At 39.3% G+C, this 19,305-nt stretch overlaps 2 protein-coding genes across 6 annotated transcripts; one reads left to right on the top strand and one right to left on the bottom strand.

Annotated features, from left to right (window-relative positions):
• Positions 1-1,102: 1,102 nt before the first annotated feature.
• On the bottom strand, positions 1,103-7,566 carry LOC115567416 (uncharacterized). 4 transcript variants are annotated; one of them, XM_030394006.1, is made up of 5 exons: positions 7,544-7,566; positions 5,055-5,411; positions 2,277-2,546; positions 1,830-1,868; positions 1,103-1,643 (listed from the first exon to the last, which is right to left on the bottom strand). In XM_030394006.1, the coding sequence occupies exons 2-5, from the start codon at positions 5,341-5,343 to the stop codon at positions 1,528-1,530; spliced, it is 714 nt and encodes a 237-aa protein (XP_030249866.1). In that variant the 5' UTR covers positions 5,344-5,411; positions 7,544-7,566; the 3' UTR covers positions 1,103-1,527. The 4 variants fall into 4 exon arrangements, with proteins under 4 accessions (XP_030249866.1, XP_030249865.1, XP_030249863.1 ...); XM_030394005.1 differs by lacking the exon at positions 7,544-7,566 and adding an exon at positions 6,576-6,730 and having other exon boundaries at positions 5,196-5,411; XM_030394003.1 differs by lacking the exon at positions 7,544-7,566 and adding an exon at positions 6,576-6,723.
• A 1,079-nt stretch (positions 7,567-8,645) lies between these two features.
• On the top strand, positions 8,646-16,165 carry psmc4 (proteasome 26S subunit, ATPase 4). 2 transcript variants are annotated; one of them, XM_030393157.1, is made up of 11 exons: positions 8,646-8,722; positions 9,329-9,427; positions 10,067-10,253; positions 11,372-11,518; positions 11,805-11,914; positions 12,047-12,140; positions 12,737-12,904; positions 13,068-13,144; positions 13,980-14,148; positions 15,506-15,561; positions 15,712-16,165. In XM_030393157.1, exons 1-11 carry the CDS (start codon positions 8,690-8,692, stop codon positions 15,823-15,825), a joined length of 1,254 nt encoding a protein of 417 aa, XP_030249017.1. In that variant the 5' UTR covers positions 8,646-8,689; the 3' UTR covers positions 15,826-16,165. The 2 variants fall into 2 exon arrangements, with proteins under 2 accessions (XP_030249017.1, XP_030249018.1); XM_030393158.1 differs by lacking the exon at positions 8,646-8,722 and adding an exon at positions 8,813-9,190.
• The last annotated feature ends 3,140 nt before the right edge of the window (positions 16,166-19,305 follow it).

Raw genomic sequence — 19,305 nt, 5'->3', positions numbered from 1 at the left:
CACCACAGACGCATGGTGTTCAGTTTTAGTTTCGTTTAATTGCTTTTGTTTTTCAAAAAAATGCAGAAATAAAGGTCAGATAGAAAAACAGTCAAGCAAAGTAACTGAATATAAACAAGCATGATGTTGAATATGGACGTGTATAATCGCAAGAACTTCACATATATATTTTGCAGTTTAAACCACATCAGCAAAATAGATTAACAATATCTGGCTCATTTCATGGCTCAAAGCACTTTTTAAGTCTCATTTTGTTCGTAGACAGAGGCTCAGAGAATCGGTCAGTGAGGGTCAAAGAAGTTTGTATAAAAAAAATGTTTTTAACAAGTAGTGCCGTCGAGATGTACCGTATACGTCTGCAGGGAACGGTTATTGATTTGTTTAGTTTTATGACAATGAACGGTTTTGCAACTTTGTGGCAAGTCTGTGCTTCACTTTGACAGTAAACGTACAGATTTGATTAATGTTAATAGGCAGGATATTATATTTCATGTGGTTAACACTGTGATCGAGAGGAGAAATCGTTGGGATAAACTTTTACATTCCCTCTGTCTGACCTGTAAAGCTCAGACTTTTAATGTGATAAAACACTGAAACATTACACGTGTTTTTTTGTGCTCAGCTACGAGTTGATAGTGTTTGGATTTCCTATTTTGGCAGAAAACAAATGAGAGACGTTGTCAGTGAACGTTTAACTGCTATCAATATTTTCACAACCCACCAGGGGCGGTTCTAGGGGGGGGGGCCAACAGGGGCCATTGCCACCGTAACTCCGAGTCTGGACCCCCCTGTGGTCCCCCCGACAGGGAGTCTGCATCAATAATACAATGACAGATTTCTCGCAATGACTTTGTTTTGAAGGGAAAGGCAGAAATAAAGTGTCTCAGCAGCTTACTACCCAATCAAAATAGCTGAAATTGTAAACACTGTTTTGTCTGAATGAGGGATTTATCTTTTTTTCCGGGTTGTATGTGCCCCCTACAAAAAAGCCAGCCCCAACCGGGGGCCCCCTATTAAAACTGGTCTAGAACCGCCACTGCAACCCACCAGGTACATTTCCTCATTATGCTGATAGAAACTGAACGTACTGTGGTCGGCTTTACCTCAGGATGTGTTGAAGCTGAATAGATGAATATAAGTTGTATTTGCAGGAGACGACCGGGGAACTTTAATGGAGGTTTGTGAGATGAGTAACATGAGACACGTGACTGGTTTTTGGGGATTCTGAGGGCTGATTGGGTTTCCCAAAGTGTTGGGGAAAGAAAGACACCCACTCTTAAATGTCAGCCTCTTTGAACTATTTAGATGTACAATAGTGGGACTTGAAGGGAGCCTCCCCTGAATTATGACACAGCAGAGCACTGATGTCATTTCATTCAGAGTGTGTTGCTCTTTAACTTGAGTCGACTGAAGCTGATTGTCCCTGGTCATGAACGACTTTGGTCTTGAAGATGAGACGCTCTTTCTTCGCCGACAGCCCGGATCTCCATTGTTAAGCCTGTTTGTTTGAGCCAGATGTGAACAAACTCAGTCTCTGCAAATCAGCATGGCCGTAAGGAGGACCAGCAGGAAGATGGTGGGCACCAGGAGGAGGGCTGTGTACAGGTGCCACGGCTCTTTATACTCCACCAGCTTGTCCGGCTCTGACAGACAGGAAAACACAGATGTAAAGCGTAATTCTGCTCACAGAATGATGCAGTAACTGTTATCACAAAAGGCAATGAGAACTCAACACAGTAGCAACATGAAAGCAACCACCAGGTCTATAAATGTCTTTTTTTGCTATGAATATGTATTGATCCTTTTAGGAAAAAAGTATTTTGACTCACGATCGGTAGCTGAGACATTTTTTCCAGCATCTTTAGGTTCTTCGGCCACAAAAGAGAAAACACTGGGATTAAACAAGTCTTCACCCTAATCTTCATATATCGCATTTTAAAACTGCCCGTCGCTTTTAAATTGATACTGAATTTTAGCCTTTTACATAACATTCAGTCTGATGTTTACCTATTATTAATATCGAGCTTTTATCGAGTTATTACGTGGTGTTACTTAATCATGACTTCTTTATTATCAAACTATTACTTTTATTGTTTTTTTCCTGAGCTGTTATCTGAAGTAAATATGAAGCATCATCAGTCTGAGATAGTGAATAAAGCAGGCATCCTCAAAGAGTGACAGCGTTTTTGTGTCCAATTTTCTTCCTTCTGCAATTAACACAACAGTGCTATGAGCATGCATGAAAAATAAGATCAGATCGGGAAGCAGATCATTACCAGGCGGATGGTAGTGGAAGATGCTCGCTGTTATCAGGTCCTCGTTCAGGTGCAGCTGACACTCATATGTTCCGTTGCTCCTCAGCAGAACTGCCTCAGAGAGTGTGACGAAGGGGAGATAGGAGTAAGAGTCCCCCGAAGCGGAGGAGTCGCCAGTTTGGAGTTTGTATCCGTCGTGAAAAACGGTCAAAACAAATCCGGGATCGTGTGTCACGTTGACTTCACACAGCAGAGAGTTGTTGTGGCCGCTGAGGTTAAAGGTCATGGTGTCTGGAAAGAGACGCACACAGATTCAGGTCGCCTTACAGCTCACACTCAAACACAAACTCTTGTATTGAAGGTTTTGTCTATTTTTCATTAGATATTTGTCACATTGAGGGCCTGTGTTGTGTGGCAACAAACATATAATATATAGTATATGATATAGATTATAGAATATAGAATTATTTTTCCTCAGCGTCTTTAGGCCCACCTATTGTTTTTCATCTATTTGGCATACCCAAATGGAAAATCTTCTGACACAATAACGGTAAGGTATAAATGCACGTGTGAGGCTTCATTTGAAAGGGAATATCTTGTAGTTTCTGAAAATGTTCTGCTTGACATGTGGCTATCACAAAACATTTGGCTACATTGGCTCAAACATGGCTCAAAGACGTTTTTGGGTAGTCTAAGACAAATAATATCTGTATAACAATCAACAGGACGTGATCAGCCGGTAGTTTTGGAGACACAGAGACAATTGACCCACTCTGGTGTTTAAGTATGAGGATGTGTGGTTATTGTCAGTGCTATGAAAATCCCCACAGATACCTTTGACAGCACGTCAACTACACCCGTATAAAATGTCAGCCATCGAGGCCTAAGAGACAACCTATGCATAAAATTAGAGAAACTGTTCTGCGACAAACTTATATATTTAGTTTATATGTATAAATATAGTTATATGGTTGTACATAGTTCTGAAAACAGGCTTTCGTTTGAAGTATTTTACACGGGCTCCTCTTAGAAACCCGGTTAAGCGTTAACATGGAAAAGAGAGAGAAAGGTTATTCTGCAGAATCTGACCTCTTTCTTTTTTTTTCTAGACGAAGGAAACCAAAGAAAGGTTGCTGCAGGAAGCTGACAGAACCCTATAAATAACACAAACTCATTCTATGCTCTACCCTACAATCAAGAGCTAACTTTAAACTTTATAGAACCAGAAGGTGTAGTCAACTCTGTCCAGCTGAGATATTTCAGTTCAGACCAAAGTGGTGGACTGATAGTGGAGGGTTTGAGGCAAATGGCCAATAATTAGCTGTGAAACACACAAAAATGCCCTTAATGCCTGACACCATGGGTGCCCTGTACAAGAAGGGCCAGAGTCGCCTTCATCTGCTGAGGAGAATGAGGTCCTTCGGTGTGCAGAAGACACTATTTGGAACATTTAATGACACTGTGGTGGATCAGTGGCAGCACAGACAGGGACAGGATGAGACTTAACAAACTGGTTAGGAGGTCTGGTCAGCTCTGTCCTGGACCCAGGGGCGGTTCTGGGGGGGGGGGCAACAGGGGCCAGTGCCCCCGTAACTCTGGACCCCCCCTGTGGCCCCCCCGACAGGGAGTCTGCATCAATAATACAATGACAGATTTCTTGCAATGATTTTGTTTTGAAGGGAAAGGCAGAAATAAAGTGTCTCAGCAGTTTACTACCTAATCAAATTTGCTGAAATTGTAAACTGTTTTGTCTGAATGAGGGATTTATCTTTTTTTCCCGGGTTGTATGTGCCCCCTAACAAAAAATCCGGCCCCAACCTGGCCCCCCTATTAAAACTGGTCTAGAACCGCCACTGCCTGGACCGTCCGCTGGACTCCATAGAGGCGGTGGGTGAGAGGAGGATGTCAGCCAAGCTGAAGTCAAACATGGACAACTCGTCTCACCCGCTTCACCAGACTGTGGAAGCTGTGAGCAGCTCTGTCAGCAGCAGACTCGTATACCCACTGTGTAAGAAGGAGCGCTGGCACAGATCATTCATCCCCACCGCCATCAGACTGTTCAACTCAAGCACCACCTGAATGATCACTTTACACTCACTTTGTTTGTTTTTTGTAAATATCTTTTTTTTTTCCTATTTATTTTTTATTCAACTTGATGTGAATTTGTCTGTTTCGTTTTCCTGTACATCTACTGCATCTGGAGCTGAAGTAACAAGTGTTGTGGGTTTAATAAAGTCTATCTAATCTAAAATTCATATTCATATCAATGTGACAGTGACAATTCTATATTCTGACGTCACTGTGTAGGTGTAACAGCAAACCAAAGCTCCATGTAACATCGTAATAGTCATGTCAAGTTTTTGATAATTTCCAAAATAAATGCGTCAAGACTTTTTGCTTACATCTGCTCTTTCTCACGTCACCACCGCTTATAACTTAATCAACAATGCTCGGAAGTGGGTCTTTTTCAATGCGTGTTGATACTCCTTAAGAAGTTCTGTGATGACTGTAGTCACAATGTGTTGCAGAGGCTGGCTGCAGATAGCTGTGCAGCTCAGGAGAGAAGATGGCTTAAGCGCAAACACATGACACATATTCAAGCATCGCTGTAGGAGCTAATAGTCCTCGTCCATCCCGAAAGAGATCCCTAATCAGCTCCGAGAATCTGACTTCTCCTCCTCAGACTCCTCCTGACAAAACAGCTCTGTCTCTAACTCAAGCCAAACTCTAACTTGGCTTGAGTTGAAGACAGAGCTGTTCCAATGCATTGAAAATGAACATCTAAAATATTGTATTTACCATGAACCACCAGTAAACTTGCATTTCCTAATCTCCTAAAACGTCCCGCCTTGGTGGTGATGGAGACTTTGCACTGGTACCTCCCACTGTCAGCCCACTGGACGTTCCTGAAGAGTACAGACTTGTTTGTAGAGTACAGACCTTTGTCCAGGAGGTCAACACGTTCCTTATAATTCTCAGAGGGGGGCCACAGTTTGTCGTCATCGGATTCCTGTGGTAAGACCGCCCAATACAGAACCGGTGGAATGACCATTTTCACATTATCGGAAAGACTGAGCTGGCACGGCATTATAGCATCATGACCCAGAGCAGCGGTAACCACGGGGGGCTGGTCAACTGTGCACTGGGAGCAAGTACCTGAAACAACATACAAATAAGAATAAAACTACAGCAATGAAGCAGTTTTTTTTTTTTTTGCCTTTCTTGTTCTATCAAAACTCTGATATGATGGTGTTGATACAGCGACAAGCAAAGACCACAATTGTGTTTTTTAATGAGACCTTTGAACAGTTTGCAGTTCCACAATCTATATTTTGGATTACTGAAATAAAGCAGTGGAGATACAGCCATAGATTTCTGATTTCTAGCCTGGAGCGGGATGTTTGAAAGTCAGGGGCAAAAGGAATAAAGAGGACACCAGATGTACAAGTTTGGGCACCTGAGAGGTTTTCGGGTTCATCATATTGAAATTGATATTACACATTTCTTGCCACTTACAAAAACATTGGTCCAAACAACCTGTCAACACAACAAATTCTTTGAACTTCTTATCATGTTATCATAGAGTTGCTTCATGATCATACAACCTCTGCAAAAAACGCTCTTAAAAACTGTTTAAAGATAGACAAATATTTTGAAGATAAAAGAACAATATAAAGAGAAAGTGACTGATGTATGTAGCTAGAAGAGCAGGAGCGCGGCAGTAGTTTCCCATCTCGCTCTTTCCACTGTAAAGTCCAGCAAGGGGGAAGAATTTTGCAAAGTTAAAATGGTCGGGATCAAGGTTAGTGTCAGACTGAAAGATTTCAAAGTTATAACAGAATAGCAATAGTCACAAGAGAACTGGAGTCCGCTACACCCACTGGTGATCTTAATTGGGGAAAAAGGCATTTTGCTGAATAAAAAACAGAATTTAAAGGAGGTTTGAAATGTAATTTGATTAAAAAACAATTAGTAACGATGTGACTGCACTAAGCTTAGGTTGAGGGCTTTCTCTACTTACTGAGCAACTAAAAAAATCAAACCATTAACAGTCTATTGTTATAGCTCGTTGTCATTGCATATGACAAATACACCAGAGTATAGGCCTATGTTCACACATCTGTGTCAATACCACAGCAAAGAAACCACAGAACAACGGTTAAAATGAAGTGAATTAAACCTCATGCCTTGTAGAAAACGTGCCTTCAAGGAGACTGCTTACTAAAACTGACTTGCAAAATGAGTGAATCCCAATTTTTTTCTCCGTAATGACAAGTTTAGGATCCCTGTAACAAACACCCACATACTTTTTATGCCTACCTGAGACCATAAAGAGGAAAAACATCCATTGTATCCGTCCCCATTCAGTCACATCTGACAAAAGGATTTTTAACATGTCTCCCGACCAAGGACAAATTGAAATGACGACGTTGCCTCCTCCGGGTGTTGACAGATGCAGGCGTATTTTACACCACTTCCTCTTCAGATGGTAGATATCACCCCTCTGAATACTTCAAAATGTGAGGCTAACCTACAGGTTTACACTTACAGTATCACTGTATTTGACAGTACAAAAATAGCCGAGCAAATAGTTAGATTTTTCGTAATCTGTTTGGGATGTGAAAGTGAAAGAATAGTGACAGGATGTCGTCCTTTTGTTTACTTTTAGAATAGAAGTTGTTTTTTTTTTTTTGTTTTTTTATTACAGTATGGAGTCACACTGGCAAAACAATCTCCATTCACGATGCTTGTTCTGGAGCTTTCGACTGCATAACATTGTCTTCGTCAGTGGAAGCACTTTGTTCAGTTGACATTACAAAGGAGAAGTTCAAACCTTTTAATCTGAGCACCTTAATGATCTTGACAGTTTATTCTTGATCTTATAATAAACACTCAGCAAAACAATCCTCTCACTCTCCTGTTCTTGAGCTTCTGACTGTACTGAAAGCAAATACCTTTTGACTTTTTTTTTTGTCTGCTGTTCTTTCCATCACAACACCCAAAAAAAAGAAGAGTAATCTGAGGAATTGTTCTGTCTGCTCGGGATCAAAATCAAGAATTGACTAGATAAAAATTATCTTGCTGACTCTTATCATACGCGGTTCTCTTGATATTGCAATTTTCCAACTGCCCACATGGGTGAGTAATAGATCACTAGACCAAGATGTTATGATGCACTTTCAACATAGATGAAGACATAAGCCTTGCTGATAGACTCTGGTGTACTTTTCCATGTGTCCCCCCCCCCCCCCCCCCCACACACAGGGGAAAAAATGTATCTTTCATACCAGTCGTTTTTCAGTTGAGCCCTGAATGGAAACTGTCATGATCTGCCCCGAAGCGTTTTCACACAGAGATTACTAAGATGTGAGGACCCCTCGCTCTGCAACAGGATATCATAACATTCTGCACACCCACTTCCCTGTGGTAAAGCTGTGAAAAATCATCTACTCATGTAAATCATCAAAACCATACAATATCCTGTTTTTGAAAATAATTATTTGACTTTTTATTCATCCGTATTAATGTTCATTTGTATTCATATGTATATGATAAACTAATATTTACATGCCTTTATGTGATTGTATTGTACCGTTTATTGTTTATTTCTAATAATTTAAAAGTTTGGCTGAACTCACTCCTTCAGCACACAAAAGTCATATTAAAAGCTAATGCATCATAAACATACACTACAAACAGTAAGTATTTGTTTATTTTATTTTGAGAGCCAATGCTAAGTAATAAGTATTCAAAATTATGTTTAAAATTAATTAGGCACATTAATGAACCTGTCTTCATAATGCCCGAGTTGGTTACTAAGTGTTTAGTCCTTGAATAGTTCAGTAACCATTTTTATATCTCTCTTAAAAATTAATTTTTATGAAAACATTTTTGTATTTTTTTCATTTCAAGGACAGCCGTTCTTCCATTGGTGTGATCTATTTTCAACGGAAGAGGATTAGGGCCACATGTGAATTTTTTTTTAGTTCTGACTTTAAAGTCAGAATTCTGACTTTAAAGTCAGAACTAAAAAAAAAATTCACATGTGGCCCTAATCCTCTTCCGTTATTTGCGTATTACTGTTTAAGGTTTATCTTTATTTTTTTTAACTTATTCTTTCTGTATTCTATGTTATTTGGATTTAGTATTTTGTACATTACGCTGTTGTCTTTTGAGTTCTCTGAATAGTAACTTTGTATCTATTATTTGTACAAGCACTTTGTTACCTTGTAAATAAAGTATACGTTATTAAAAATATGATTATTATTATTACTACTATCATCATCATTATTATTATTATTATTATTATTATTTTTATTATTATTATGTCCCTGAAACAATTACAATACTTTACCTAACTATGAACTCCATTACCCATAAAACATTCCTCCAACGTCTTACGTCATAACGTCAATCGTAAGGCAGAATTCAACATGGAGGATATCGTAGCTGTAGAAAAGAGCCCGGTATGAATCAGTGATATTGTTTCCTGTTTTCTACTTTAAATTCACGCACTTTCTGTGAAATGCTTTAGTGAATATATGTGTTTAGGTCTTGCTGTTCGCAGTCGTTCGTCGCAATCTTTTACCATTCGTTAGCTCGTTGACGCTGTCGAAACGTAAACCTGCCAATTCATTCTCTACTCAGTTCAGCTGCTATGTCACGCAAGTTAGCTGCTAGCTGTAGCATGATTTTGTCGGACGAGGCAACGGTGACGAGGAATTTTTAAAGAACTATATTCATGAGGGCTTGTTTTATCATTTGGCGGATGGTTTTATTGTGTTTCGTTGCCTTTTAAACGGCTTCAAGTAATTCGTTTGTGCTTTTGATAGCCGTTAAAGTTAGCTAGCAGTCAACGAGCTAAGGTTAGCCAAGCTAGTGTTTGTCTCCAATAGGTGCAGTGTCATTATCGCGCATACAGCTGTTGTTTATTGGTATGCTTTTTGCTATCCTCTGTTCCTGAGTGGAAAGAATGCTGTGTCATAAATATGTTTTTCCTTTGGTTTTGATGGAATTCAGTACAAGGTCTTCACTTCATCTGTGAAATATGACACATTTAATGTTGTTCACAGGACGAGATGCCGGCAGTACTGATCTCCAGACCCCAGACAGGTTTGTCTTTCCTGGCACCAGAACCGGAAGATCTCGAGGACCTTTACAGCAGATACAAGGTCTGATACCCTCTCATACATTCGTGTTAAAAGTTTAATCCTAACCAAAATCTGTCTTTGAATATTACAAACTATAGGCTCCAAAAGTGAATTCACAGGCTTCATTCTTTGTCTTTGTGGCGGTGGTTTGCTTGAGTTTAGGGTATAATGGTTACTGGTAAATACTGATAAAAAGCAGAAACATTTGAAACAAGCTTCTAGGTACATGTACTTTAACTGTTACTAATGTATGCGACTTTATACTTCGTCTCCAGTACATCTCAGAAGCAAATATTGTACATTGGTATCTACTGCATTTGTCTGACAGGTTTAGTTATGGATTCCTTTCAGATTAGAATTTACCATCTCCTCTGTGCCTAATGTAAACAATGTACCTGTGGTTATTTTGAATGTGATTTATGATAAGTGGTTTAAGTGTCCTCCACAATGCAAATCAACCACTAGTTTTCTACCCAGAAGAAACGGTGATTTTAATTTGTTTTTTCTGCTAAAAGGAGTTTTAAAAAGATATTCAGCTCTGTATCTCCACACACATTCCACCAGCTTTGGTCTATGATCTCCAGCACACAGATTTACAGAACTCCGATCTTCAGCAGGATCTCACCCTTCTTTCTCACTCTCCTTTTTTGTGCATTGCAGAAGCTGCAGCAGGAGCTGGAGTTCCTGGAGGTGCAGGAGGAGTACATCAAAGATGAGCAGAAGAACCTGAAGAAAGAGTTCCTGCATGCTCAGGAGGAGGTGAAGAGGATACAGAGCATCCCACTTGTCATTGGCCAGTTCCTGGAAGCTGTTGACCAGAACACAGCCATTGTTGGCTCCACTACAGGTATCATTGAAATTAATAACTACATAAATCTGAAAGACCTACACCGATCTGCTGGCAGTATTAACTTTTACAAATAAAACATGCAGAGGAAGCTCCTTTTTTGCACTGCTTACAGTCTCACAGAGCATCACCGGCATCTCATAATGTTCCAAATAGAACGTTTTTAGAATGTCTTTTGAATTGGCACTAGAGGTCCTCACAGGCCCAAAATTGTCTGCTTGACAGAAAGAAGGGCCAGAGAATGTTTTGAGGTTCCTTTTACATATTTTAAAAATCACATAAAACCCAAACCTGAAAATGTTTGATTGCAGCTGCACCTGAAAATTAGATGTGAATAACTGCATAGCCAAATGTTATTTGTATTCACTTTTTTTCTCTGCTGCATGCAAAAGTGCCATCAATGTTTGAATTACTGTAATTACTTTGGACAACAGTGTCCGCTAAATACCCTAAATGTAAATGTATATTGAGATCTATGGGACCTTTTAGAGAACATGTCACTAGCAGACCTGGTTACTTTTTATAGAATCAGAGTGTTTGAAGACATATGAGATTTGGAGCTGGGCTGGACTAGTTATGGGATGTTACACCCGCCAGCATTGTCAGATAGTTGGAAATGTTAAACTATTATTCAGAGGTTTAAGATTTTTGTATTTGATAGAAAAACTACCAGACGTGAGTAATTACCACAAGAACTAAAAGGCTTAAATGCATAGTTTTCACTTGTGCAGTTAAAACAACTTAATTTGAGCACAGCACAGGTTAATGTCATCTTTAATGTTAAAGAAATATTTTCTACACCCAGGAACAACTTATTTCTTCCTAGCAATACAATTCCTTCAGATAAATAGAGAATAATATAGACTAAAAATTACTTTCTGTGAAAATGAACAAGCGAATAGATAAAGCTGAGAATAAAAGATTAATGAAATGGCAGTTGATGCATACAAGCTGTATGTTAAATGCTTTATCATGTTCAGGCTTGCAGAGTCTTGAGAGAAACCTGGAAGGGATGCTGTCATGTTTTAATTATTCAGTGTGAAGTACGTGTTTTAAATGTGTAATGAGTTCTGTTCTTGTGTTCGCTCGCCTTTTATTCACCCTCGTTCTCCACTCAGGGTCCAACTACTATGTGCGCATCCTGAGCACCATTGACAGAGAGCTGCTTAAGCCCAACGCCTCAGTGGCCTTGCACAAGCACAGCAACGCCCTGGTGGATGTGCTCCCTCCTGAAGCTGACAGCAGCATCATGATGCTGACGTCAGGTAAACAAATCTCTGAGGGTTTAAGGGCTTCTTTTAATAGCTCCTCACCACGACGACCGAGATCATAACTGGAGGCTACATTTGTTACAGAAGATTGTATTCAAACTTTGTAATCCTTTTATTTACATTGCCAAACATTGATCTTATCCATTAAAAAAGATAAGAAATAACATAGATGCCATTCTCTTGAAACATTGAAGACATTTAGAGATATTGTACAGAGTTAACTGTGCTTAAATAGCCTTGCTGATATAGCTTTTGTTTTTCTCTGTGCTCCTCCATCCAGACCAAAAGCCAGATGTGATGTATGCTGACATTGGTGGTATGGACATTCAGAAGCAGGAAGTCCGAGAAGCTGTAGAGCTGCCACTCACACACTTTGAGCTCTACAAACAGGTCAGACATTTGAAAGAAATGTGACATTTTTACATGGATTCTCTAAAGGATTTTCTGACCATCAGTGTGAGGAAAATAATAGGAATTTATTCTCTGAAAGATGTAGTAACTCTGCTTTACTTACATTCTCAGATTGGCATTGACCCACCCAGGGGTGTTCTTATGTACGGACCTCCAGGTTGTGGCAAAACCATGTTGGCCAAGGCTGTGGCACACCACACTACAGGTAAGTCCTTCATATCAAAGAACTGTACATTTACACCCATGATGCACTCCCGCAGTATTCTGTATGATTTATAGTGAGATAATCTCTGGTTTTATAACTAATTTAACAAATTCATTTCACCCTTTATGCTGACAACGAAAGATGGATTCAACACATAATAAATAAAAAAAATTCATTATTTAAAACAGTGCTGATAACTGTTAACTACGGTTCACATCTACTGTAGCTACTAGGGGTGTCACATTACTCCAAATCCATGATTTGATTTGACTGCTTTTGCCCTGTCCACTGTCATATCCTTTTTTTTTTTTTTTTTATTATATGACAATGATAACTTGACTTTATCCTGGTGGCTATTTGCGTGCTATGGTTGCGCAAGTTAACCTTTTATACACAAAAACTATAGACTCCAGAGTTAAACACATAATACCACACTTCAGGGATTCAGCAATAATGAATAAAAGCTAGAAATTCAGTTTGTTACAGACCGGTTCATATCAGTAAAAGATCTCTGATAATTATTGATATTGAGGATAAGGAAGGAATGCGCACAGCAAAATTAAAAATTAATCTTGGTCCACCGTATCTGTTCCCAGCGGCGTTCATCCGTGTGGTGGGCTCTGAGTTTGTCCAGAAGTATTTGGGTGAAGGTCCTCGTATGGTGCGGGACGTCTTCCGGCTGGCAAAGGAAAACGCTCCGGCCATCATCTTCATTGATGAGATTGATGCCATCGCCACTAAGCGTTTTGATGCACAGACTGGAGGTATGAACATGTGTAGTGTAGATGTAGACCTGCATCAGTCAAGTTTTGTTGTATTTTTCTTAAGTTAAGAATTCTCATTCTATCATATTATTTTCACTGATTACATCCTTGTCAATGCAGTAACATCATTTTAAAATGCACTCTCTTTTCTTTTCTTCTCCAGCTGATAGGGAAGTTCAGAGAATCTTACTTGAGCTGCTCAATCAAATGGACGGCTTTGATCAAAACGTCAATGTCAAGGTTAGTCCAGTCCACCTGTCTGAGAAAGCTCTTAACTTTCCCCCTGTGACTGCACCATCTCTGTTTGTGCTGACTCGTGTTGCCACTGATGGAGCTCGAGTACTCAAAATGAGAACAGCAGCCCTGGCTTCGCTACGCCATTGGTACTATGCCTAATGTCCATTCATTCAGCTTAGCCAGCACCCAAAAGGTCTGTCAGTCTTAAAAAACTTAAATGCACATTTTGCCCGCAAGCTATTTGCAAAAGCAGCTCAATCTCGCACAAAGAAAGCCTTGTCATATTTCTAGGAACTGTTTTTCTGTGAATAATTCATTCTCCCAAGGTATTTTTGTGTGCAGACAATTGAGAAATTTCACCAACAAATCCCGTTAACTGTACAGCTGTAGCTTTCTGTTACAGTATTAACAAAGCAAGTGCTCTCGCAACAGTTTTTTGGCCAGATATATTTAGTTCCTACTGGCAATGCAAAGTGTTACATTTCAATGAAAAGGTATTATTTTTGCCAGCTCTAGCAGGTACCTTCTGTTTATTTTACCAGCCTTTTGCAGGTGGTCTGGATAAATAAATACCAATGCAGTGACGCACCATCTTTATAAGATCATAGCTTCATCTGCCGCTCAGTGATTGATTGAAGTCTTTCCATTTCTTTGGGTTCCAAGTTTCAAAGGGTTGGCAAAACTACTGCCCTAGATACCATGGGAGAATTCTGTCCAAGTTTTGCTCCTTTGTCTTCCCTTTAGTGAGCTATAAGCAAACATTTCATGTGAAACCAAGTGAAATACAGTTTCCAATCTTGCTCACGTGATGCCTACTGACATTTGAACTCCCCCTTAGGTGATCATGGCAACCAACAGAGCAGACACGCTGGACCCTGCCCTGCTACGTCCTGGTCGTTTGGACAGAAAGATTGAGTTCCCCCTGCCCGACCGCAGGCAGAAACGTCTAATTTTCTCCACCATCACCAGTAAAATGAACCTCTCTGAGGAGGTCGACCTGGAGGACTGTATCCTTTTTGGTTTTAATAACACTGTGTTTGAGTTGTGCGTGTGTGTGTGTGTGTGTGTGTGTGTGTAACAGAATGAGAAGTTACTTTTTGAAGGACATCTTCTGCCTCCTGATGGATTAACTGTACAAAATAATTACATTTCTTCATATACTGTAAGGCAAAATGCAGCTTCAGTTTGTACTGCTGCCTTTGTTAAGACAATGCTTCCTCCTTCTCCCAGCTGCATATTCGGTTGTTTAACTTTTTCCCTTCGTGGCGATTCCAGGTGGTATCATTGTCACCACCTTTGTTGCAAGACAACCATATCGCTTTCTGTTTTCCACAGAGTAGCAACTACCGACAACACAGGACAAAAACACACGTTTATTCATTCTTTTAGTCTTTTAATGGACATGTTCCCAGTTCGGGGTTTATAGGGAACCAGTCCGAATGCTAATGGTGTCATACAAGTTTAGTTATCAAACACAGCTTTTAACACGCTGGCTGCAGACATGGCAATTAAAAATGGTCTCGAGCCATATACACATTTTTAAGGATATTTTTTGGCCCAAGCTCCTTTTTTGGGCCTTTCCTGAACCAGGTGTGCATTGATTTATGAGTTCAGTATATGTTTGCATGTGTGCAGTATCCTATGTAGTTAGTGGATAGATATTGTTTATAATGTGAAATCTGCTCAGTATCAGAGATGCTAAAATTGTGCAGTATAAAAAAGTACATATCCACTCAATATTTATAATTCATAGTCGGTTAGCAAGTAGGTGTACTTATTTCCAGTCATACAGGTGTGGACTTGCATTGTATTTGATCTTTTCCTCAACACAGAGGCTGACAGCAGGAACTTATTAACCCTGTGCCTGTGTTTTTATTAACTTCATTCTCTGCTGTTGCCCTGCACAGTTCTTCCAGACTTAATGACCTGTGATGTTTGGCTTTGAGGCACTTATTTAGTTGCAGCAGTATCACATTAAACACATACCTTTTGAGTGTGAGACAATTTCCATCTGGGCCTGTGAGCAAGTGATTGTTTTCTCCTCTGTAGAGTCATATATTGTGGTATACATCTTTACGGCCAGTTTGACTGACCGCATCTCTCTGGGGATGCCACCACACTCACTTTATGTAGTTGTTCTGGGCCATTTATGGTGCAAACACACTGACAGATATTCAAAATATGAACTTGGATCCACAAAGAGAAATTAAACTCTAGCTAACACATGCTGCCTGTGTGTGTGCATCTTGTTTATACTGAATCATTCTGATATTGCTTTATGTTTAAACACTGTTCAGATAGTCAGATGTTTTGCTTGTATTTTGGCATTGCTTTGTTGTTTAGTCATCCTTAACTGATGCACAGATGTGGCCAGACCAGACAAGATCTCCGGAGCTGATATCAACTCCATCTGCCAGGAGGTGAGCTAGAGCTTCAATTATCTGTTGATTTATCCTTTTTTTCTTTGAGCTGAATGAAATAAAAATCTAATGGAAATGCAAAAAGTCTTTTTTTGTTTTGTTTTATAATGTGAGTCTTCCCTCTGTTTATTCCCTCCTCTGCTTTTTCAGGCTGGCATGTTGGCAGTGCGTGAGAACAGGTATATCGTCCTGGCCAAAGACTTCGAAAAAGCTTACAAGACTGTCATCAAAAAGGACGAGCAGGAGCACGAGTTCTACAAGTAGAGAGAGGAAAAAAATACATCCCGAAACAAAAAGGTGTCCAGACACACAACTTTGTTATTGATTTTCATCTGTGTGTCTGTATCCACAGTGTGTCTTGTGGATTTGCAGTCCCTGACTCGAATAGATTTTTGGACTAAATTTACTCACTGCGCCACCAGGCCTAATGTCAGATTATCCCTGTCTCCAGCTATGAGAAGACACGTGATGGAGTGATTTTTGTACAGGCACTCTACAGGTTCCTACAAATATCAGGCTCTGACTGTAGCTAGGATAGAACATTTGTATCTATATGTACTCACATAAACAATCCATTAAAGATGTTTTCCATAAAACATTTAAATGTTGGTGTGTTTTCTTCCTTGAAATATATATAACGTTTAATGGAAGATAATTATAGAACTAGCATCGTTGTGTGATGATCTGTCTTGTCATCAGCTATTGTGAAAGCGGCTTCAGTTAGCAGTTAATTATTTGGTGATTTTAATGTATTTGTTTTGGTTATTCTTAAATGGGAATATTTGCTGATTTTCTAAATCTTCTTTGAGGTTAGAATTAAAGGTCCAAGTTGTGAAGAACTTGATTTTTATTTGAAATACCATTATTTTTATTAAACAACTGAAATAAATGGAGCCCAACATCTCAAATTGATTTGAAAGGATGTATTTTTTTTGTTGATGAGTACGTCTACTTAGGTTTTCGTAAATTGTGGTGGACACATTTGAATCATTTTCTGGACTAAACAAGTATTTAAGAAAGCAATGAAAGTAATTGTTAGCAGCAACCCTGGTAATTGCCTAACCTTTATCAACATTACTTTTGCACTCGTCAGTAATGATGCCCTTTTGAGAGATGTTGCCAAAGCAACTGCTCAGACACCATTACCCAGCAATATAGGTGGGAGAGTTCCCCTTACCTGTGGACCATTTGTCAAAATGAACTGTATTTCCCACTTGGACATAAAAGTATTATCTATTAGTGAAAAGGTCAGGCACATGCTCAACACATTTGTAATATGACAGATTTGGTAACAACTATGAGATAAAAACTTGAGGCTGTTTGCAGTTAGAAGCAGCAGCCGTACATCAGATAAATATAATCTTTCGTGGATATACTCCTGCCTGTGTTTGGACTTTGGAGTGGACAGAGTCGACTCAAGTGGATGCCAGTTGTGGGCCGGGCATCCTGGTTGGTCCTTAACTGCAGTCTTTCATGGCGCTCAGTGGCCCTCTGCCTCTCCTGTCCGTCGTCTGTCCATGAGTCGAAGCAATGCAGCCTCAGGTTGTAGCTCTCCCTTCAGGCCACAAGTGGGGGGAAGATCACTCATTATAGCATCCGATCTGCAGTGTGTGCAAAACAAATACACAACTCAGGCTACACAGCAAACATGATCTTTGTCTGTGTATTGGATTTACACAGAGACACTGAGGTCATTTGAGGAATGACTCAGACTTAAGTACATTTAATTGAAGTAAAAAGAAAAAGAGAAGGTCAAAAGAAAAATGACTAATCTGATTAGAAGCTTCCATGTAATCTGCGAGCACAGCCTAGACTTTGGTCCATTAAAGTTTGGGAACCCCCCCTGAACATGACTCGATGTAGAAGTGTCAGCAGGGCTACCCACTTGTGTTTCACTTGGTCTCTGGTGGGAAGCCTGTAAGTGACCTGGTCAAAATAGTACGGACAGAGCTGCAGGGTTGCCAGTTCTGGCCATTCGGACATCTTGGCAAAGATTTTATTCAGCCAGTGGTTTTGCCCAAAGTCCTGTCCAAGGAAGAGTCTACGCCACATAGCTGACACCAAAGCATCCAGGCTGGTCTGAGCTGCTGAGGGCCCGAGAGGAAACAACTTGTACAGCGGTGGTGGGGCGGCCATTTTGCTAACTCTGTCCCTAACAGAAACGCAGAATAAAGTTATTATGTATTGATGAGATATTTTCATGTAATCAAACACACTGTATTTCTGCCTTATTAATCAGAACTGATGTTTATATGTGAGTATTTATAAGTCAGTTAATCGTACGTAAATCATAGTAACTTACCCTGACTGTGACTTGTAATCTCCTGTGAAATATGATTATTTTGTTTTCATTTAATTTTCGTCCTGTTCCAGAACATGTGGCTGAATTCAAACCATGACTGAAGACAACAACATCAGGTTGATCAGGATGACTGCGTGAAAAACGCACGAGTACTTTAACTTAAAAGTAACATGCAAATACAGACGTTTTGTTGATCTACAAGTTAAACCTGTGGAGTATTAGTCAATAATTGTTTGTTACATTTTTTGAGAGATTAAAAGTTTGATGTTCTGTGTTGATTTTCTTTCTTTCTCTCTCTTTTTTTTATTTCTTAAAAGTCTAAATCTGGGAAAAGGGTCTTACAATACACAAGATATGTGACACAGCTACTGAAGGCCTGTCTTGTGCTGTTTTATTTAAAATGTCATGGGTTTTTCCAGCTAAAAGATTGATCATTTGGGCCTTCAGTATTTCACAGGTCATATCAGGTCATCAGGCAAACTATGTCCTCATTTTCACCACTTTTAAAGAAGTAATAGACCTCGAGTGTGAAACAGCAATTTTCTTTATAGCCTTACCATAACCATTAAATAAGTTACAACTTATACCCTTCACTGCTATTACTATATTTATTAAACATATTAAATAAACAAACTCTTTGTTTTTGAATGAATACAAATCGGCACTTGCCTGACTCTGCCACCCTATCCCAGTATCCCTAACTAATTTTAAATGGTGTGTTAAATTTAAGTGACTGCTTACCTTTTACTCAAGTTATGTTATTTGCATTCCTCTTGATTGTTTCTACAATTCAGTTTTTATCTTTAAAGGTGCACTATGTTGTTTTGGGGGAAGAAATGTTAATCATAAGGGAACAATCTTGATGCCGCAAAAACTAAATAAGCACTTCTATTTCCTGACTGAATAAATGATCTGATCTTAAAGGACAACACAGTTGCTTTTTACTTTGTTTATATTTGGCGGACCCTGCCACCTTTTTAATTTCAGTTCTCTGGGGATATTTCTTCCCTTGACAACATCTTGTTTGTTCACTTCGCTTTTTTTCAGCTCATGATTCTTCTCCAAAATCACATGGTGGTCTTTAAAGTAGGGCTAGAGTCCAAGACTTATACAGCTCAATCTGTAAAAACCTTACTTTAACCATTTGGTAAGTTTCTGCTTACCTTTTACTAAAATTATGTTATTTGCATTCCTCTTAGTTGTTTCTACAGTTCAGTTTTCATCTTTAAAGGTGCACTATGTCGTTTTTGGTGTAGAAATGTTAATCATAAGAGAACAATCTATTTCATGACTGAATAAACAATGGATTTTTACCTAATTTTTGTCATTATAGTGGTCTTTTTAGTATTGGATAGAGTCCAAGACTTAAAAAGCTAAATTTGTAATGTCTACCTTAACCATTTAATAAGTTAATGCTAAAACTTTTACTGTAATGATTTATT

The sequence above is a fragment of the Sparus aurata genome, chromosome 17, assembly GCF_900880675.1.
Source record: "Sparus aurata chromosome 17, fSpaAur1.1, whole genome shotgun sequence".
Taxonomy (NCBI): Eukaryota; Metazoa; Chordata; class Actinopteri; order Spariformes; family Sparidae; genus Sparus; species Sparus aurata.
Note: the sequence above shows the minus strand (reverse complement) of the source record. Positions and strands in the feature narration are given on the sequence as shown.